The 22,980-nt window shown below is 41.4% G+C and overlaps 1 protein-coding gene across 2 annotated transcripts in view; it reads left to right on the forward strand.

The window, feature by feature from the left end:
* The window catches only part of LOC126262465 (baculoviral IAP repeat-containing protein 6-like), a 164,516-nt gene that overhangs the window by 96,587 nt on the left and 44,949 nt on the right, over positions 1–22,980 (forward strand). For both annotated transcript variants that reach the window (XM_049959122.1, XM_049959123.1), the window contains exon 4: positions 5,775–5,815. In XM_049959122.1, coding sequence (XP_049815079.1) covers positions 5,775–5,815 — 41 coding nt within the window. The remainder of the gene's footprint in view (positions 1–5,774; positions 5,816–22,980) is intronic.

Here is a 22,980-nt window from a genome sequence, read left to right on the forward strand (position 1 = left end):
TTATTTCCACTTTTCTGACAGCCATGCATTAATTGCCATGTAGAGCAATGAAGTTTTTTTGTCGGTTTGCTAAATAAATTTGGTTTTTATTAATCTTTTACCCTGAGGCAGTCAATGTGTTTGAAACAAAGTGTTTAGTTCCACATTATTGGCTAATTTCAACTGCTCGCTGCATTTCAAGTGCATGTTTTCATCTTCTAGCACGTATGGCATTATGCCATAATAAAGAAAAATGAGTTAATACAGTACCGGTACTGCAAGAAAATTTACATCCCGAAACCCACACTGAAAAGCTTAATATCAGGTCTAGGCTTACTTCATTGTGAATCTGGATATATGAATGTGCTCTTCTATGTATGCACTTTAAATGTGCCATTTTAGTATGGTTCACGACATTCCGATGCTCCTGGAGTATCCTCTGATGTCTTTCTTTTATGACATAATGTAAGATCTTTTATGACATAATGTAAGATCTTTTATGACATAATGTAAGATCTTTTATTTTTTTACACGTACTAACATACGGTCTTCCTGCATCATTGCAGCTGCCAAAGTGTGGTGGCGCCTGTTATCTATCACTCTGACGACCACTGAAATGAACCTATTTCTAACAGGTTGCGGGGAAAATATTGCGAATGGTGGTTTGAAAAGTGTTACTTTCAAAGTAAATTTCCTTTTACGCAAGTTGAACTATGTGGGAGAATGTACGATGAAGTTCTTAAATCATAGAGCGTTTGATGACGAGCCATTTTTAGAAGTATTTCGAGCCCAGAAGATCAGACCTTCATGTCGTTATTATGAGCAAATTGATGTAGTGCTATGGGAAGTTCTCTCTCCTCTGTGGTAGCTAATTTATTTGTGGAAAACTTTGAGGTCAAGTCACTGGACTCGGGTAAAAAATTTTGCTGGCACATTTGTGTGATGTATCTTAAAGTGTAACACGCGCAAAAAATATCAACATTATATGTGAAAGCTTAGCTTCTCTTGCAGATTATTAACCGTAGAGAGCAATATTATATGTGAAAGCTTTGTTTTTCTTGTAGCAAAACTATGTATATTAATTTAAAACAGTAACTTTTCCTGTTTGTGTATCTGCGCTACATAACAGTGATGTTGCTATTAGATGACATCACGTGTCCTGTGGTCTGAATATCCGCTATCATTGCCTGGCGGGATCACGTGACATGAACTATGACTGGCTTGCAAAAGCGCATTGCAATCTCAATTACAATGGTTCGGAAAGTAACATGCGGTGTTTTTTGGAATTCGAATTTATACTTTCGTAATACGAAAATATGCAGTGTACATGTTGCTGCACATCAGAAATCTTTCCAAAAGGCGTTTCCTTCCCTGAGTTTCGTTTCTTAAAGTGCTGGGAAATTTTATGTCCGTGTATAAAAACATAACCATTCAAAGGATTTACAGTTTTACAGTTCCAAGGGAAAATATACGGTCACTTAATAACACAGGAAAAGTGTGTTTTCATCCAGGAGAAAGTGTATTTTTTAACTGGGGAAAATCCGGTAATTTTTTTTTCCTTGTCTGCGTATAAACCCTGTTAGTGTAACATCACAACTGTTTATGTTAGTATAGTTCGATCAGTTGCCAGTGTGCTCACATGCATGCGCAGAGCTGGAGTCGCTTATGAGCAACACCTTCTTCCACTTCTCACTACTTGAAGCGTGGCTGTTAGCTACGTAAGCAGTAGTAGCAAGCAGCCAGATGCTAGCGGGTCCAAGCTGCCCGATTCACACATGCACAGAGCAGAGAGAGCTGGTGTGGGGGAGGGGTTGTCTCTACGTAACCAATGTTAATGTTTCGTGAGTTTTGCTGTTTTCTGTTTATTTACAGCTCTCACGTCAAATGAAAGCAAAACAGATTTCTGAGACTGGAAGCTATCAAGTGAATTACAAGTCACATAATTATGGAAGACCAATACTTTATTACTAATAATGTGGAATTAAAATAAAATCAGAAAATGGAAACTATAAACAGATATTAAATGTCCTGAAGAGCAATTAAGTTATTTTTGTTGGTTTGCTAAAGAAATTTGGCTTCTTTTTGTCTTTTCCACAGAGGCATCCAATTTATTTCATCTTATGACACGTATGGCACAATGCCATAGTAAAGAACTGAACGTGAAATAATACAGTACTGGTACACCAAGAAAATTGTATAACCCTACCAGATACTATTAAAATAGTAATACGCTGATAATGTTACATCTGTGAAATGATTTTTATTTTTATGGCTGTGACTGAGTGTAATGGAAAGGCATTGGGCTTAATTTGTTTCTCTGAAGATTTCTATTGAAACAAAGCAGTAACAAGGTAAACTGGAATTGAACCAAGGTTCTATTAGCAATCAAGTACACTGTCAACTTTTGTAGTCCTGTCTTCCTCAGTTGCGTGTAATATTACGGTATATTAATAATTTTTACTTATGGACCGTCTGACAGCAACTGAATAAAACACAATTTTAGTGTCATACGCGTTTCGCCTTTATTTTCTGCAAGGCATCATCAGTGGCTTGGAATATGTACATATGATTGCTATTTTATTTACATTTTAGTCACTGTGCCTATAGGTTATAAACAGTTCTAGTGGTTGCTATTTCCTATTAAGTAATAATGTTTTGAACTGTACTTACAGGTTGCGTGGACAATTTCTTACATATTACTCTGTTACATTTTTTGGTGGTGTTCTTCTTCTTATGAATGCCAATTTGCGGTTTTTTCCACTTTCCACAGCATTATGCACTGAACTCTTGTTTTAATGCAATGTTTTGGTTTCTGTTGCAAACTGTCAAATGTTTTTGCTAAAGATCGAAACTTATGAGTGTAACTATTGAAGTATCTGTGGTCTGTTTGTGTATGCATTTGGGTATTTGTGTGTGTGGGGGGGGGGGGGTGTTGTTAATTTTATTTTTTGTGTGTGTGTGTGTGTGTGTGTCCGTCCAGATGGTGTGGGCAAGAGTTTTTTTTGTTTTATGTTATCATTTCCTTTATTAAGTGTAGTAGGGAGCCTGTGCTGATGTGCGTTTGTTCATTTATCACATGTTTGTTTTCTGCTATGGCTTTCTGGATGTGGAAGTTTTCTTGTATTTGTATAAGATGTTTGTCATGGTTGCTTATTCTCATTATTTTCATTTCTTGTTCCATGTTTGTAGGATGATGGTTGCAGTGTTTTAAATGTTCTGCAAATGTGGAATGGTTTGTTTCATACTTCCAACATCTGATTGTTCTTTGTATCTTGTTTCAAAATTTGCTGTGGGATGAGAGATTTTGTTCTATGATTTGTATTGTTTCTGTGATAGGCATGGAGGTATACATATTTTCTATATCGAATAAAATCAGTGATGCTGTGTGTGGTACCTGTATGTTCTGTATGTTTTCTATTAGGTTTCCTGTGTTTATCACTGTTCTGTTGTTTTCTACTTTATAGTGTTTTGTAACTAACTTTTGGAGGTGTTTGGCTGTGCGGTATGTTGGGGCTTTCTTGAAGTTGATAACAGTTCTCATTGGCATTCCGTATTTATGTACTTTCGGTTGACTGCGGAGTGTTGGTGCTTGTGGGTTTTTCTGTGTCAAGTAGTATTTCTGTTTGTCTGTGAGTGTGTGTTCAATGTTTTTCAGTGTTCGTTTCACATTTGCCTGGAATCGTGTAGTTGGATCTGACTTCAGTTTTTGTATGGCATTGGTGTTTATGTATTCCTTGGTTTTTGTGATGTATTGCTCTTTATCTGTTACATTTCCCTTGTCTGCTCTTGTTATTAATACATTATTGTTTGTTAACTTTTGTTTTAACCTTTTCATAGTGGCTGCTTCTGTGTGGTTGTTCTTATTGTGTGTCTGCTGTGTTTGTTTTATTATGCCTTTTATTTCTTCTTTTACTAGTTCTCTTGTCAGTCCTATGTTTATTTCACGATTATTTTGTTGTTCTTCACATGTAAGGATGTTCAGTTCCTACTATGAGATATTCTGTGTATTGATTGTTCACTTTGCTATTGGTGCAGTGTTTCAAACCTTTTTCCAAGAGCATTTTTTCATTTTCGTGTAGTTCTGTTCTGTTAGGTTAACTAAGCGTGGATGGAATGTGTGTTGGTGTTCATGTGGTTTTTGCGTATTTTCTTGAACCTGTTGTACACGTTGACAGGGAATGCTTGACATAGCTGTATTGACATCTTCAGAAAATACATCTGAGACTCCATAAGACGATACAGCACATGAAATTCAACAAAACATGCAAAAAGAAAGATTTAATTCCAAGCTACATTAATGTAAAGGTTAAAAACAGTTCTACAGTGGCACAAAAGTCGAAATCATTTGCAGAACGATATTGGTTACTACATGAAATTAAGATGCTCTATTCGAAAAAACAGCACCTAAACATGATGCTCTACGAGACTCATCTAGAATTGGCAAAAGGCGTAGGAAACGCCGCAGTTTTCATGGCACTAGTAGAAAAAACTGAACACAACACATACACAGCAATGAAACATTTACAAAACAAACATAAACAGAAGGTAATGAAACTAACAGTAAAAAAGACGCAAAAACCACATGAACACCAACACACATTCCATCCACGCTTAGTTAACCTAACAGAACAGAACTACACGAAAATGAAAAAATGCTCTTGGAAAAAGCTTTGAAACACTGCACCAATAGCAAAGTGAACAATCAATACATAGAATATCTCATAGTAGGAACTGAACATCCTTACATGTGAAGAACAACAAAATAATTGTGAAATAAACATAGGACTGACAAGAGAACTAGTAAAAGAAGAAATAAAAGGCATAATAAAACAAACACAGCAGACACACAATAAGAACAACCACACAGAAGCAGCCACTATGAAAAGGTTAAAACAAAAGTTAACAAACAATAACGTATTAATAACAAGAGCAGACAAGGGAAATGTAACAGATAAAGAGCAATACATCACAAAAACCAAGGAATACATAAACACCAATGCCATACAAAAACTGAAGTCAGATCCAACTACACGATGCCAGGCAAATGTGAAACAAACACTGAAAAACATTGAACACACACTCACAGACAAACAGAAATACTACTTAACACAGAAAAACTCACAAGCACCAACACTCCGCAGTCAACCGAAAGTACATAAATACGGAATGCCAATGAGAACTGTTATCAACTTCAAGAAAGCCCCAACATACCGCATAGCCAAACACCTCCAAAAGTTAGTTACAAAACACTATAAAGTAGAAAACAACAGAACAGTGATAAACACAGGAAACCTAATAGAAAACATACAGAACATACAGGTACCACACACAGCATCACTGATTTCATTCGATATAGAAAATATGTATACCTCCATGCCTATCACAGAAACAATACAAATCATAGAACAAAATCTCTCATCCCACAGCAACCTCACCACATTGTTTTGATAGTGATTAATCGATATAAGGAGAGGTGAGGTTTTGACTCCGTCAACCAAGTCAGGCAGTCTACAATGATGGTATCAACAAACTGATGATGTCTTGTTGGGAGAAAAGTGTTGGTTGCAGGAGTGAATGTGTTGATAAATAAATATATAGAGTTGAATAATAGAGATACAGAATGTCAATAATCTTTGTTTTATTTAAAATGCTTTAAGGGTTTTCACATAAAAAATTAGGAGGAATTACTTTCCAGCCTGCCCTCATATATTATAGTTATTGAAAACTATTTTTTCAAGTTAAGATCTTTGCTTTTGTTCCTAAAAAAGATGTATTTATGAAAGTTTCTTTTACAGGATGATGCAAGGTTCACTATGCTGAAAGCACTGATAACAGGGTATGTAATTTGCATTATAGTCTGATTTTGTGCAAAAATGAGTTGTTAAAATTCTACACGTAAAGTGTGGTTGATTACATAGTTGCACGTTCTATAGGTAGTGTTCATGATAAAATAAGGCTCAGGAATTCATCACTTATATAATAATTACATTTATTGAAATATATTCAAATGTATGTATTGTTAATTAGTTATTTACTTATATTTAAGATGCCTTTGAGATGAACAAATGGTCAAAGGGAAACAACTTTGTCAGTCTGTCAACTCATCAAGGCCTCCCTGCACCATGGATTAAAACACATTGTTTCGAATAAGACTGGTTTTGAAGCTTAAATAGAAAATGGTATCTGTAAAAGAAGTGTTGAATAGGGGTATTTCCACCTTTCCACAAATATAAACTTTTCAAAACATTTGTAGATTGTTGAAAATAGGTAATTAATTTTTATGTGCACTACCTTGTGCTACTGACCAATTTTTTTCTGTTAAAATTTTGCTCCCTGTCTCTGAGGAAGGCTGGCAGGCCACTGATGGGACTGCTTTATTGGGCCTGAAGCCAACCTGTTGCATACTAAGTTTCATGATCAGCATATGTTTAAGAGATATAAGAATCCAATTTTTTTTATTTTCACACCCAACTTTGATCCAAATTATCTAGCATTATTAGCCATTGCTGGACAATCATACTGTGGTGGTCAAAAGTATAGTGTTTCTAATGAGCCATATTTGGAATGGTTTGTAAAAATCAGGTGAAAATACTACAATTTTGCCCTTCTTACAAGACCTTAAACTTAACACTTCATTACTTTTGTGTTGGAAAGTGGTACATTAAGAGAATGTATAAAGTTGTACAAGGTGGCCAAATTTCATTTCATTCAACAAAATATTTCCTAAGATTATAACAGCTCAGTCGCCAGAAATTCATGCTCGCTCTGTGCCGAGTTGCACATGTAGTCAAACAAATGGCCGTATCTCGACCAGTTTTGTTTAGACGAATAACATTAATCCAAACTTTACCGATGTTTATGGGGGCATGTACAAATGTTGACATAAAATTCCATAGAAAGCCATGATTTTAAAGCAGGAAATGTTCCAAAATTAATCAGTTTGATGTGGAATGACCCTTAATGCAGTGGTGGTCAAACATTTTTGCTCAAGAATCAATATTGACATTGTCGGACAGTAGCGTAGACCTCATATGATATTCCCAAGACTATCACTAGTTCTAATGGAATGTTGTTTCCTCCTGGGTCCTTGTTTCATCTCAGGTCTTTCAGTGCTCTGTCAAAACTCTTCACGCAGTGTCATATCTCCCATTTCATCTTCATGTACATCCTCTTCCATTTCCATAATATTGCCCTCTACTACTTCGTCCTTGTATAGATCCTCTTATATATTCCCTCCACCTTTCTGCTTTCCCTTCTTTGCTTAGAACTGGTTTTTCATATAAGCTCTTGATATTCATATCCTTAGCGATATATGCCTCTGCACCCTTACATTTGTCCTCAAGCCATCCCTGCTTAGCCATTTTGCACTTCCTGTCGATCTCATTTTTGAGACGTTTGTATTCCTTTTTGCCTGCTTCATTTACTGCATTTTATATTTCCTCCTTTCATCAATATCGCTTCCATTACCCAAGGATTTCTACTAGCCCTCGTCTTTTTACCTACTTGATCCTCTGCTACCTTCACTATTTCATCACTCAGGTCTACCCATTGTTTTTCTATTGTATTTCTTTCTGCTGTTCTTGTCAATCGTTTCCTAATGCTCTCTCTGAAACTCTCTACAACCTCTGTTTCTTTCAGTTTATCCAGGTGCCATCTCCTTAAATTCCTACCCTTTTGCAGTTTCTTCAGTTTTAATCTACAAATTATAAACAATAAATTGTGGTCAAGAGTCCACATCTGCCCCTGGAAATGTCTTAAAATTTAAAACCTAGTTACTAAATCTCTGTCTTGCCATTATATAATCTATCTGAAACCTTCCATTGTCTCCAGGCCTTTTCCACGTATACAACCTTCTTTCATGATTTTTGGTTAGCACACTGGACTCGCATTCGGGAGGACGACGGTTCAATCCCGTCTCCGGCCATCCTGATTTAGGTTTTCCGTGATTTCCCTAAATCGTTTCAGGCAAATGCCGGGATGGTTCCTTTGAAAGGGCACGGCCGATTTCCTTCCCAATCCTTCCCTAACCCGAGCTTGCGCTCCGTCTCTAATGACCTCGTTGTCGACGGGACGTTAAACACTAACCACCACCACCACCACCATCTTTCATGATTTTAAACAAAGTGTATGCTATATTAAGGTATGCTCTGTGCAAAATTCTACCAGGCGGCTTCCTCTTTCATTCCTTACCCCCCATTCCATATTCACTTACTTTTCTTTCTCTTCCTTTTCCTACTATCGAATTCCAGTTCTCCGTGGCTATTAAATTTTTGCACCCCTCACGATCTGAATGATTTCTTTCATCTCATGATACATTTCTCCAATCTTTTCATCATCTGTGGAGCTAGTTGGCATATAAACTTGTACCACTGTGGGAGGTGTGGGCTTCGTGTCTATACTACAATAATGCGTTCACTATGCTGTTTGTAGTAGCTTATCCATGCTATTTTTTTATTCATTATTAAACTTGTATTACCCCTATTTGATTTTGTATTTATAACCCTGTATTCACCTGACCAGAAGTCTTGTTCCTCCTGTCACCGAACTTCACTAATTCCCACTATATCTAACTTTGACCTATCCATTTTCCTTTTTAAATTGTCTAACATACCTGCCAGATCTAGGGAGCTGACATTCCATGCTCCTATCCATAAACGCCAGTTTTCTTACTCCTGATACGGAAGTCATCTGAGTAGTCCCCGTCTGGAGATCTGAATGGGGGACTTTTTACCCCCGGAATATTTTACCCAAGAGGACACCATCATTTGACCATACAGTAAAGCTGCATGCCCTCTGGAAAAATTACGGCTGTAGTTTCCCTTGCTTTCAGCCATTCGCAATACCGACATAACAAGTCCGTTTTGGTTGGTCAGATCAGTCAATCATCCAGACTGATGCCCGTGCAACCACTGAAAAGGCTGCTGCCCCTCTTCAGGAGCCACACGTTTGTCTGGCCTCTCAACAGACCCCCCTCCCTCCAATGTGGTTGCACCTATGGTACAGCCATCTGTATCGCTGAAGCACTTAAACATCCCCACCAATGGCAAGGTCTGTGGTTTATGGACTTTGCCTCAACACTTGAATACCACCATGCGAGACAATTAGAGGTAACATTATTTTCTGTTTCTAAATTCTACCCTCCCTCTTCCTCGGAACAACTACAACTTTGTAAATTGTTAATGCCCTCTCACTTAAGTTGTTAATAATATTCAATTATAGTTACCTGACATTACATTCTTTCCCTCAGGAGACGAATTGTTTTCCAATCATCACCATTCTTAAGGGGGGAGGAGAGTGAGTGAGCGGTGAGGGGTAGTCTTCAACTAGATTTTTTAAAGTACTTTGTGTGTATTACCTTCAAGCTGTAATTTCATTTTTAAATTGCTCACTCGGATTCAGCATTAACACATACATGAGTAAAACTTTGTCAGGCTCCTGCTGTTTGGTAAAATTCTGGAAAGGGCAAGTTACATATTCAGCTTCTTCTCTGCCTTCTTAGTAGTATATTTCTTAAATTATATGTATGTTTTGTTTTTTTCTCACTTAAAGAGCCTTGTTCTCGTGTTTTTGTAACTGTAATGCTGTTAGGCACTCTGTAGCACATTATAGTAATACTGGAAAGGGTAGGATTGTGTGTGTGTGTGTGTGTGTGTGTGTGTGTGTGTGTGTGGACACAGTAGGAGCTTTTGCATTTCGCAAACAGCTGAATGTGCTTTCTGCTGTGGTCAGTCGTGTCCAGACTACTGCCTCGGGGTGTAGTAGTGACGGAGAATCTGCAAGGTGGATGAGACACCTCAGGTGTCGCTTGTTTTCCCCAGGCGCTCTGCTGCCAAGGCATCTCCCAGTGTACATGACGCGGTGGATCCAACCTCACAGGAGGATCGGTAGAGGGTGGTAATGTATTCATCTCACTCGAGGCAGAGGACCATTGTGGAGGCTGGCTGTGTGGTCTTGCCCAGGACAGTTGGATGCCCCTCCAGTGTGTCCAAGCAGGCACACAGGAGGAGGGGTTTAGTAGTTATCTGGAGCTACAATGTTTGGTGCGTTGTGAAAGCCCTGAGGCAGATAGCATTCGAGGTGGGAAAGAGAGCCAATGTGCACTTAGTATGTCTGCCGAGGGCCTCATTCGAGCTGTGGGGTATACCTTGCCTGTGGCTATCAAGCGTCCAGGATGCAGTCATTTGCAAGGTGCAGCTCGTTGGCGCCAACAGAGCCTGTCGCGTGGGTTCTAGACCAATCTCAGTTCATTCAGGTGGCTGGTGGAGTTGCCAAAGCCGCTGGCCACACACACACAGTGTGCAAGCAGAGCTTGCAGCATTGTTGCCAGAGGTGATAGGTGTTCTTTGGTTTGGAGCTGTGTGAAGGGTCTCAGCCAAAGGCTTCGCCGACACACCGACAGTCTTGGCTGCAGACTTCTGAGCCTGAATTATCGAGAAGAGAATTGCACGACTCACTTCAATAGGTCAGGGGTGCACTACACAAAGGAAGCAGTTACTCAGCTTGCAAACTAGTTAGGGAGTGCACATAGGGTTTTTTTTAGGCTGTGTGTTAGGTTGAGGTTCTCCGATAAACACTCGCCAGGCAACTTGGAGATACAAAATCAGACCATGGTCAGAGTTAACTTTACTGTCAAAATTTTATCAATAAGTTGCTGTAGTATTTGTAATAAAGTTCTTGAATTTACTGCTTACCATGAAACTTCTTGCACACAAATTATTCTCAGGACCAAGAGCCAGCTGAAACACAAAGTACAAAGCTCTGAGATATTCATAAATTTATGGAATGTATATTGAAAAGATAAATTAAACACAATGAGAGGGTGTGTGTTGATTGCAATTGACAAAAATATTGTCTGAAGTGAAGCCGGATTTTGAATGTGACTGAAGTTACCTTGTGTCTTATAACAGGTCAAGGTGAAATAGTTAATTGTTGGATGTTTTTACCAACCACATGTTTTAGTCATTGACAGTAAGTCTACAGTGAGTAGTGCAGAGATCCCATATTGTACTAGTTCTAGATGACTTTAACCTATTGAATATAGAATGGGATGTCTATGGATTCATTGCAGGGGATACAGACGGACAGTCCTGCGAAGTTATTTTGAACACAGTTTCCCAAAAACTCCCCTCAGCAGCTAGTTCAACAGCCCACACACAGTGGAAATACTTTAGACCTTGCAGCTACCATCAGTCCTGATCTAATCGACGGCATGAGTACAACAAAAGGATTAGTACCATGATATCATAGTGATGATAGTTATTAAATTTAATAAAGCAATTAAAAAAGGCTAGGAAAATATTTGTGCAAGAAAGAGCAGACAGCCAATGTTAACGTCCCCCTTAGACAATGAATTCACATCATTTAGTTCCAGTATGATGGACATTAAGGAATTATGGACTAAGTTTTAACAGGTTGTAAATCCTCTTGAGAAGTATGTGCCAGATAAGTGGAATAAAGATGGAAAAGACCCACTATGGTTTAATAACAAAATTAAAAAATGTTAAGGATGCAAAGGCTGTTGCACTCTCAGTTCACAAGAGAATGTGCAAATGACAGCAGGCAAAAGTTAATATAAATTCATGCGTCTGTAGAAATGCCAGTTGGACAGTAGCAGCTGGCCGAGACAGGTGTAGCAACAGGGAAGTAACCAATTTTGTGACTTTTATGAGTTCCTAACTGGAAGCGAATTGTATAATTTCATCTGTGTGCTTTAATAGTTTAGTTTCTTGAGTCTCTGCATGTTAATTTAATATCTAATAGCCACAGTTCTCGCGTTTTCATGTGTGTCGGAAAGTAAACAGATTTTATGACGTATTAAAAGTTCCTAATCGGGGATAATTATTTAGTTTCACTTGAGTGCTTTGGTAGTTAGTTTTGAATCACTGTGTATTATCTAATTTATTAGACACTGTTCCTGCATTTTCGTGAGTGTATACTGTAGAGTTCTGTAGCATGTGCCGACAGTCCATTTATCTGGGTAGCTCAGTTTTCCACAGTCTTTAGTATGGATAAGGACTGTGATTGTTGTGTGTGAGTGCGAGCTGAGTTGGTGGCACTTCGCTCTGAGCTCTAGACTGTGATGGTTTTGGTTACACAGCTTGAAGCTGTAGTGGGTGAGCACCACTGTTGTGGGCCAGCCGTGGGGAGCCAGTGGATGTCGAGCACGTCAAAGTCCTCTGATCGCTCCTCACCGGTGGCCAACCCAGTTACTGCTCGCAGTGAGGTTGACCCCTCATCCATTGTGGAGTGGAAGGTTGCCCCGGGGCGTAGTAGGCAGTGAAAGGTTTCCCAGGAGGCCACACGTAAGGGCTACCTGTTCTGTTTCATAAGAAACCTCTCAGCCTGCAAGATCCGGGCAGTCACAGGGGGTGGGATTAGTGATAGTTGGGAGTTCCTACATTAGGCGTGTAAATGGGGCCCATTAGGGACATGGCTGCCAAGAAGGGGAAGAAAGCCAATCTGCATATCAGGTGTAGTCATTCCAGATGTGGATCGGTTCCTTCCAGATATCATGAAGAGCACAGGGTGCAGCCAACTGCAGGTGGTGGCTCACGTCGGTACCAATGATGTGTGTCACTTTGGATAAGAAGAGAGATTACAGAGCCGAGTGAAGGGTCGGAATCGGAGGCTCGGGCAGTTCTGCGATCACTGTAGGCTACAGATTCTTTGACTTGTGCCATAGGGTGGTTGGGTTTCGGGTTCCACTGAATAAGTCAGGAGTCCACTACACACAGGAGGTGGCTACATAGTTAACAGAAGGCTGTGTGGGGTGGCCTGGGCGGAAAACACAAAAAGGGCTTAAGCCACAAAGGGTGCAGGTCGAACACAAGAACAATGTAGATACAGGAACCATCAGTATAACAGTTGTAAATGGTCGTAGCTGTAATGAGGAAGTACCAGAGCTCCAAGCACTAATAGAAAGCATTTACGCTCAAAGCTGGAGATAAGTTCAGCCAATATTTTTGCGAGAACCTAACGGTGTTAGAAAAGGATAGGCTAAACACAGTTGGCTGTGGCATGTTTGTTGCTGTTAGTAGTTATCTTGTCGTGATATTTAAGTAGATAGTTCCTGTAAGTTAGTATGGGCAGAGGTCAATTTTGGCAACCGGAATAAAATAATAATTGGATCCTTTTGCCGACCTCCCAATTCAGATCATAAAATTGCTGAAAGGTTCAAACAAAACTGGAGTTTGAAATCAAACACGTACTCGACTCGTACAGTTACAGGTGGTGGTGACTTTAATTTACCCTCGATATATTGGCGAAAATACATGTTTAATTCTGAAGGCACGCATAAAATGTCACCTGAAACTGTGCTAAATGCATCTCTGAAAATTATTTTGATCAGTTAAGTTCATGAGCCTACACAAATTGTAAATGATTGTGAAAACACATTTGATATCATAGCGACAAATACTCCTGAGTTAATAACGAGCATCAAAATAGATACAGGGATTAGTGAACACAGGGTTGTCGTCGTGAGATTGAATATTGTAATCCCCAAATCCTTGAAAAATAAGCAAAAAATATCCCTATTCAAAAAAGCAGATAAAAATTCACTTGAAGCTTTCTTGAGAGACTATCTCCACTCATTCCAAATTAATAATATAAGTGTAGACCAGATGTGGCTTGAATTCAAAGAAATAGTATTGGCAGCAATTGAGAGATTTGTACCAAATAAATTAATAAACGACAGAATTGATCCTCCTTGGTACACAAAACGGGTCAGAAAACTGTTGCAGAAACATGCCAAATTTTAAAAGGCCCAAAATCTCCAAGATTGGTGACCTTTTATAGAAGCTCAAAATTTAGCACTAACTTCAATGCAAGGTGTTAATAATAGTTTCCACAACCAAACTTTCTCTAAGCCTGACAGAAAATCCAAAGAGATTTTGGTCGTATATGAAGTATGCTGGTGGCAAGACACATTCAATGCCTTCTCTGCGCTATAGCAATGGAGGTACTATCGAAGACAGTGCTGCCAAAGCAGAGTTACTAAACACGGCCTTCCAAAATTCCTTCATGCAAGAAAACAAAGGAATTATTGCAGAATTCGAATCAAGAACAGCTGCCAACATGAGTAACGTAGAAGTAAATATCCCCGGTGTAGTGAAGCAACTTAAATCTCTTAATAAAAGCAAGTCTTCTGGTCCAGACGGTGTACCAGCTGGGTTCCTTTCAGAGTATGCTGATGCAATAGCTTCATACTTACCATATACAACTGTTCACTCGACAAAAGATCCATACCCAAAGACTGGAAAGTTGCACAGGTCACACCAATATTCAAGAAAGATAGTAGGAGTAATCCACTAAATTACAGGCCCATATCATTAATGACAATATACAGCAGGATTTTGGAACATATATTGTGTTCAAACATTATGAATTACCTCGAAGAAGACAGGCTATTGACACACAGTCAACTCACATTAGAAAACACCGTTCCTGTGAAACACAACTAACTCTTTACTCGCATGAAGTGAAGTGTTGAGTGCTATTGCTAAGGGATTTCAAATTGATTCTGGATTTCCAGAAGATTTTTGAGACTCTACCAAATAAGTGGCTTGTAGTGAAATTGCATGCTTACAGAATATCATCTGTTATGTAACTGTACTCGTGATTTCCGTTGGAGAGATCACAGTTCGTAGTAATTGATGGAAAATCATAGAGTAAAACAAAAGTGTTCACTGGCATTCCCCAAGGTAGTGTTATAGGCCCTTTGCTGTTCCATATCTAGATCAATGATTTGGGAAACAATTTGAGACTGTGTGCAGATGGTGCTGTTGTTTATCAACTAGTTAAGTCACCAGAAGATGAAAACAAATTGCAAAATGAATTGACCCTAAATAATGAAAAGTGTGAGGTCATACACATGAGTGCTAAAAGGAATCTGTTAAACTTTGGTTACATGATAAATCAGTCAAACTGAAAGGCCGTAAATTCAACTAAATACTTAGGAAATAATGAACAACTAAAATTGGAAGGAACACACAGGAAATGTTGTTGGGAAGGCAAACCAAACACTACGTTTTATTGGCAGGACACTTGGAAAATGTAATAGACCTACTAAAGAGACTGCCTGCACTACACTTGTCCATCTTCTTTTAGAATACTGCCGTGTCACTGAAATGACAGGATTTGGGATGGTCATTATTAAAACAAAGTTGTTGTCCCCCCCCGGGGAATCTTCTCAAGAAATTCCAGTTACCAACTTTCTCTTTCCAATGCAAAAGTATTTTGTTGACGCCGACCTACGTAGGGAAAAATGATCACCATGATAAAGTACGGGAAATCAGACCTCATAAGGGAAGATATAGGTGTTCACTCTATCTGCGCGCTTTGAGGTTGAGATTGGAATAATGAGAATTGTAAAGGTTGTTCGATGAACCCTCTGCCAGGCACTTAAATGTGATTTGCAGAGTATCGATGTAGATGTTGAGTGAAGAAACCTGCAACAATCTCCGTCATATCTTTGCAGTAAGTCCTGCTAAGAACTCGAAAAAATTCTAGTCCTACATAAAATAAAGTGGGTCTAAGGCTTCTAACCAGTTGTTCGTTGACCAGTCTGGTGTGGCAGTAGAAAATAGCAAAAGAAAAGCTGAAGTTTTAATATGCATTTAAGAAATTGTACATAAGAGACTCATAGATGATGTAATAATACATCCCTGATATAGAGAAACGCCTGAAGGACTTGTACGCAAATAAGTCACCAGTTCCTGATGGAATGCCAGTTCGCTTATAAAAAGAGTTCTCTACAGCATTGGCCCCATACTTACCTTGCATTTATTACAAACTTCTTGCCAAACACGAAGTTCCAAGCAACTGGAAAAAGCACAAGTGACTCCTGTTATCAGTAGGGCCAAAGAACAGACCTGCAAAATTACACTCAGATATCTTTGACATTGGTTTGCTGCTGAATCCTTGAAAGTATTCTCAGTTCGAATACAGTACATTTTCTTGTGGTTTAAAGCTTCTGCCCACAAATCGGCACAGTTTTAGAAATCGTTGCTCAAGTGGAACACAGCTTTCCCTTTTCTCACACGAAATGCTGTGAACTGCGAAGAAAAGGCAATGAACAGTGAATAAAAGGCAACAAGCAGATTCCGTATTCTGACATGGTGCCACATTGCCTACTGTTAATGACATTACAAGCATACGGCATAGGTTCCCAGGCATCAGAGTGACTCAGACTTCATAAGTAACAGAACTCGGTATGTTGTCTTTGACAGTGAGTGTTTGTCAGAGACAGTGGTATTGTCAGGAGTGTCCAAGGAAAAGTGATAGGACCGCTGTTATTTTCTGTTTACGCAAATTATCTGTCAGACTGACTAAGCAGCAGTCTGCAGGTGTTTGCTGATAATGCTGTGGTATATGGGAGCAACAGGAAGAGGATACAGTGTGACTTACACAAAATTTCTACTTGGTGTGATGAATGTTAGCTAGCTCTAAATGCAGAAAAATGTATTTTAATGCAGATGAGTGGGAAAAAGAAACCTTGAGGTTCAGATACAGCATTAGTAGTGTGCTGCTTGACGGTCAAGGCAATTAAATATCGAGGCATAACATTACAAAGCAGTATGAAATGGAACAAAGCAGTATGAAATGGAACGAGTGTGTAAGGACTGTAGTAGGAAAGGAAAATTATCAAAATCAGTTTATTGGGATAATTTTAGAATTTGTGGCTCATCTATAAAGGAGACCATGTATAGGACATGAGTGACCCATTGTTGAGTACTGTTAGTGTTTGGGATCTGCATCAGGGTGGATTAAAGGAAGACATAGAAGCAATTCTGAAGCAGGCTGCAAAATTTGTTGCTGATAGGTTCAAACAACACACAAGTATCACATAGATACTTCGAAAATTCAAATGGGGATCGCTGGAGGGAAGGTGATGTTCTTTTCGAGGAGCATTATTGAGAAGATTGACTGCAGAACAGTTCTACTGCTGCCAGTGTACGTTTCACGTAAGGACCATGAAGATTACAGAGATTGGTACTCATGTGGAGGCATATAGATGGACGTTCTTCCCTCACTTTATTTGTGAGTGGAACAGGAAAGGAAATGATTGGTAGTGGTACAGTGTACCCTCTCCCTTGCAACATACGGTGGCTTGCAGAGTATATATATAAGTGTAGATGTGGAAATGGGAGAGTCCCAAAAGATCCTCAGTTTGCCAGCACCCTCAATGACACCTGTGAACCTTTGTTGAGCACTGCAAAAAAAAAGTCTGTACAGAGACTTACACACATTCAGCCCCCCCAGGGGCTCACGGTCCTTTCGTGACTACGTGCGTGGCGAGCACAGGGCCCCGAGCTATTGCAGCCTTCCTTCCTTTCCCGGGCTGCATTCCCTTTCCCTTCCCCTCCGCCCTCTCCTCTCCCTGCCTTGGTGTCCTTGTTTATGTTGGCCCCGCTATCCTCCTGGTTATTGGTTTTGTTGAGTAATTACCTCATCCTTTTGGCATTCTCTGGTCCCCCTCTGAGGTTTGACCTCCATTACTAAATTTCTATTGCGTAGTGTGAGCCATTTGGGGAAGAGCACCTTACCTAGTGTTCCCAGTGTTTGCCCTCCTAGTTCCTTCCATCTTTTCCTTCACATCGTTGTCTGATGCTAGGGTACGTAGCTAGCATGGTAGCCAGCCCGTATGGTGCGGTTGCTATGTACCCTTTTGATTGAGCCCCTGAAAACACAGGGATAACATTTCTGATACCTGAGCTGTGATCTCTTCATGTAAGCCTAGGAGTGGTTGCTTTTCATCCTGGACATCGGAACTCCAACCAGTGGCTGTTGTGCCAAATGGCCCTTGCTGTGGCGCCCATGGGGAATCAGAGTGGGTGGTATCAGGGTGGACGCTATGCAAATGAAATGCCTATGGGTCCAGAACTCTGGCCATTCTTGTACGGCCGTCTCTTTGAATGGAATGATTCTTTTAGTGCTGCTTCTTCTGCCCCTTCGGCCATCCCTTCCATAGCTACCTCGTGGGAGGAGGGTAGGCTCGTTGGCTAGGGGTGAAACCCTTCCACCTCCACCCCCCTCCCACCTGGTTTGCACCAGGACTGATGGGGATACTTTCACCAATACCAAACCTTTATTTTTTTGTGGAACACATTGAAGACAAGTTGATGAAGTGGACTCTCTGAACAAGAAGTGGTCAGGTTCGTTGTTTATCAAAACTGCTTCAGCTGCCCAGTCTGCGGCCCTTTGTACCTGAGACCATCTTGGCACAATTCCTGTGTCCATTACCTCTCACCAGTCTTTGAATATGGTTCAAGGTGTAATTTTACACAGGGAGCTCATCCTTCAAACTGATGAGGAACTTAAGGACAAACTAGGACAGCGGGGTGTTCACTTTGTTCAGCGTGTTCAGAAGGGCCCAAAGGACAATCTCATTGATACTGGTGCTTTTATCCTGGCCTTTGAAGGGGATGCCGTCCCTGGAAAGGTCAAGATTATGGTTTATCGATGTGACGTGAAGCCGTACATCCCACCACCTATGAGATGTTTTAAGTGCTTGCGTTTTGGACATGTTTTCCCACTGTTCGCAGACCCCTCTCTGTGGTGACTTTGGATGTCCACTCCATGAGGGGAGTTCCTGTCCCCCCCCCCCCCCCCCCCCTCCTCCAGTGTGTGTCAGTTGTCTTGGCAATCATTCTCCACGTTCGCTGGTAGAGTCCACCTGGACTCTGGGGTCACAGTTTGCAATCTTTATCTCCCTCCTGACAGGACTCTTACACCTGCTGCCTTAACTGCCCTTCTTCAGCAACTTCCTCCTCCCTTCCTCCTCCTCGGGGATTTTAATGCTAATCATCCCCTGTGGGGCAGTGCATTTCCATCTAGTCGGGGTCTTCTCATAGACTCGTTTCCTGCAGATGACGACATGTGCCTTCTTAATGATGGCTCCCCTACCCATTTCAGTGCCAGTCATGGTATTTTTCTGCTATTGATCTTCCTCTTTCTTCTCCCTCCCTTCTGCCTGCATTATACTGGTCACCACATGATGACCTTTGTGATAGTGATCACTTCCCCCATTGATTCTCTAACTCCCTTCCCACTCCCTGATGCACAGGTTACCTCATTGGTCTTTCCAACGCGCTGATCGGCCTCTATACTACACAGGTCGTTTTTATTCCTTCTTTGTCGGGTTGTATTGATGATGTCCTATGTGACGTGTCTGATGTGATTGTTCGCGCTTTCAGCCTTGCTATCCCATGCTCATCTAGACCATTTTGCTGCCGGCAAGTCCCATGGTGGAGTATGGCCATTGCTATTGCCATCTGTGATTGCCGTTAAGCTTTGCAACACCTTAAGAGGCATCCATCTGCTGTCAATCTTATTACCTTTAAACGCCTTCGCGCCAAAGCCCATTACTTAAACAAACTGAGCAAATGGGTGTGTTGGGACTGCTTTGTTTCTTCCCTTGGTTCTACTATCCCTCCGTCATGGGTATGGGCTAAACTTTGCTATCTGCAAGGTTACCATCGGCAGTCTACCCTGACGGGCCTTGCCCTCCTGGAAGGCCTTTGCACGGACCCGTTGATTCTCGCAGAACATCTTACAACCCATTTTGCAACAGCATCCGCATCAACTTCCTATCCGGCTGCTTTCCTTCACCAGAAACATCAGGCCGAAGCTTCTGCCTTATGTTTTACCCCTTGTCAGTCAGAACCTTACAACGAACCTTTTACTGAATGGGAACTTCTTTCCGCACTTCTGCTCGTGATAAGGCCCCTGTCCCAGACTACATTCATAACCAGTTGCATCAAAATCTCAGTGCTCCACAATGACATCTTCGGGCTTCCAAAAGGGACGGTGTCAGATTGATCATTTACTGCCCTTGGAATCTGCAGTTCGGTGGGCTTTTTCCCAGCACCGTCATTTGGTTGCAGTATTTTTCGACCTTCGCAAGGCCTATGACACAGCTTGGTACCATCATCTCTTTCCTCCTCATTGCTATAGATGGACTTGTGGCCTCTGTCGGTCCTTTGGTCTTGCCTGCTCTGTTTGTGAATGATTACTGCATTTCGGTTAGTTCCTCTTCGATGGCCTCTGCAGAGTGGCAGCTCCAGGGTCAGGTTGCTGTATGGCGTGCCTCTGCTTTGACCCCCTCACACGGGTTTCAATTCTCTCCTTTAAACTCGCGGGTGGTCCACTTCTGTCGCTGTACTACAGTCTACCCCGGTCCAGAGCTCTGCCTCAATCCACAATGATTACCTGTGGTCCCACTGTTTCTTTTCCTGGATCTTCTTTTCATCAACAAATTCACTTGGCTGCCTCATATCAGAATTCTGAAGACAGTATATTTCCGTAAACTCAGTTTACACTTGGCTGCCTCATATCAGAATTCTGAAGACAGGATATTTCCGTAAACTCAGTGTCCTTCGCTTCCTTGCCCACACCTCTTGGGGTGTGGATCATTCCACTCTTCTTCGCCTTTATCGGGCTTTAGTGCTGTCTTGCTTGGACTATGGTTGTTAAGTTTATGGTTCAGCTGCTCCTTCCCCACTGCTCCTCCTGGATCCAGTCCACCATTGTGATATCCTTTTGGCCACCAGTGCCTTCCCTACTAGCCCTGTTGATAGTCTCCCCCCCCCCCTCCTCTTTCTGTTCGGCAGTCCCAGCTTCTAGTTTCTTATGAAATCACTGTCCGTTCCTCTCCCACTCATCCTTCCTATTCTATCCTGTTTCCGCCGTCCTCGGGCGGGTTTACCAGTTGGGTTCCACCTTGTGTCTCTTTGCCGTGATTTTCAGCTTCCTTCTTTGTCCTGTTTTCCATCCCCCCCCCCAAGTTACTTCCGCGGCCCCGGATTCAGATGGTTCTCCGCCGAGGTCCAAAATTCTGCTCCCTCGATGGTGTTCCATTGTTTTTTCCATCAACTTTTATGGGAGTTTCGGGATGCTTTTGTTTCTTATACCGATGGCTCTAAATCTGCTGATCATGTGGGATCTGCATTCACGTCCTCTGTTGGCATGAAACATCATCTCCTACTAACTGCATGTGGGGGTGCTCACTGTGGAATTTATGGCAATTTCCCAGGCCCTTACCGTTATTAAACAGTCCCAACTCAACCATGTACCAACTCAATGAGTGGCCTTCAGGCTATTGACTGTTTTTCCCACCATCCCTTGGTCTCGGCCATCCATGACTGTCTTGCTGATCTTCACCATGCTGCTTGTTCCGTTGACTTCCTTTTGGTCCCTGGCCATGTGGGTATCCCAGGTAATGAGCTTGCTAATCATTTGGCTGTGGGAGTAGTCACTCACCCCCTTCTCTATAAGCCATCCTACGGTGGATTTACAGCTTCATATCAAATCCCACTTCGCACAGTCATGGGCCAACTCTTGGGAGGCTACCTCCCTGTCTAATAAACTTCGTGTGGTTAAGGTGACACTTGTCCCGTGGCGTTCTTCCTTCCGCCTCTCCTCGAAAGGACTCGACCACCCTGTGTCGTCTCCGCATTGGCCATACCTGGCTGAGGCATGATTTTCTTTTGCATAATGAGCCACCCCCACTTTGTGGTTGTGGAGCCTTCCAGTCAGTAGCCCACATTTTGGTGGAATTGCCCCTTCTTTTGGTTCTGTGTACTAAGTACAGACTTCCCCACACTTCACCTTTAAAATTCTAGTGGTTGAACGCTTTTGAATAGGTGGTGGTTTTGCCTACTGCATCAGAGGTGGGATATTTCCTGCTTCTAGCATAGCCTTGGGGTTGCCCACTTGCTGACTTCCCTCCTTTTGTTTTCACCATTGACAGCAGGACTGCACCTTTGTTTTTTTAGTCTTTTCCCTTTTATCATTATGACTCTTCTGAGATGTAAAGCCGTCCGAATGGACTACCTTTGAAACAAGGGACTGATGACCTTGCTGTTTGGTCCCTTCACCCCAATAAACCAACCAATATACACATTCAGCTGACAGGCACTCTGCTGCTGCTCTAGCACTTAAGGGCAGGCAACCCATTTGGAATCCCTCAGATTCCACATAAACACACTTTGCTGCTTTAGATAACATTCAGATGTCATCAAATCATTATGAACGGTCCCTTCTGGTTCCACCATGTAGACCAGAGCAAAAATTGCAGTCATACTATACTCCAAAGGAGTCAGATCATGTTCAATAGGGTTGCAGCCCCACGGTGTTTTTAGAGAAGGGTTGAATTGTCAGGGAGCTGTCAGCATTGACCAGCATTGTCAAGAACATTGTCTTGTTGCTCATCACATTGTGAACTGTCATTTCTGACCACAAAATGTGAGTGAATCAATGCCCCAAGCAAAGGAGTGGTTTCATCGTCGCATTCTCAGGCCTTTATTTTGTCAATTTTGTGTGCCAGCAAGTCTGAAATGCCTTCCCAGGCCACCCATAAGAAAACTGCACATTTTTCAGTGCTGGGCATTGCAGTTCTGACCATTGCAGAGGCATCAAAAGAAGGGTTGAAGTGTGTGGGGGGTGGGGGGTGACACATCCATAATGATGGTGGGCAGAATTGTGGTGAAATATGGCACGAGTGTGTCGTCATTAACCCACCTTTTCCCACACATGAGTCAACGCCTTGATATTTGGAGGTAGATTTTAGGCACCTGAGAGCCTAAATCAAAGTTCTACGTTGCAATGGGAGGCAGCGAAGGGGTTTTGAAAAAGTTTCCCTTTAATTATGTTGCACAGTGTATTTAAGATGGGTTATCAAAGGTGCAACAGCAGCTTGCAGCAGTGACAAACCCCACCTGTGGCAAAATGGGCTGCCTGTTTACTCAGGTATATGGCGATGTGACAAAATTTCGTCTGCAGTTGTCGCTGTTTCCCAAGCCCTGCTCCAGGGGCAGCTGCGACACCAGCAGAAAAGGGATGGAGAGAACAGCAGTCAAACTGAATCTGACTTTGAACTATACAGATACAAGAAGAAAATGACACAGTAATATTATTGTGTCTCCTCCATTTGATGATGATCATGATCATGATGATGATGAACAAGATTAATAGCATTTTTGCCGCACGTGACACTGAAGG

Source organism: Schistocerca nitens, chromosome 6, assembly GCF_023898315.1.
Source record: "Schistocerca nitens isolate TAMUIC-IGC-003100 chromosome 6, iqSchNite1.1, whole genome shotgun sequence".
NCBI classification, from domain to species: Eukaryota; Metazoa; Arthropoda; class Insecta; order Orthoptera; family Acrididae; genus Schistocerca; species Schistocerca nitens.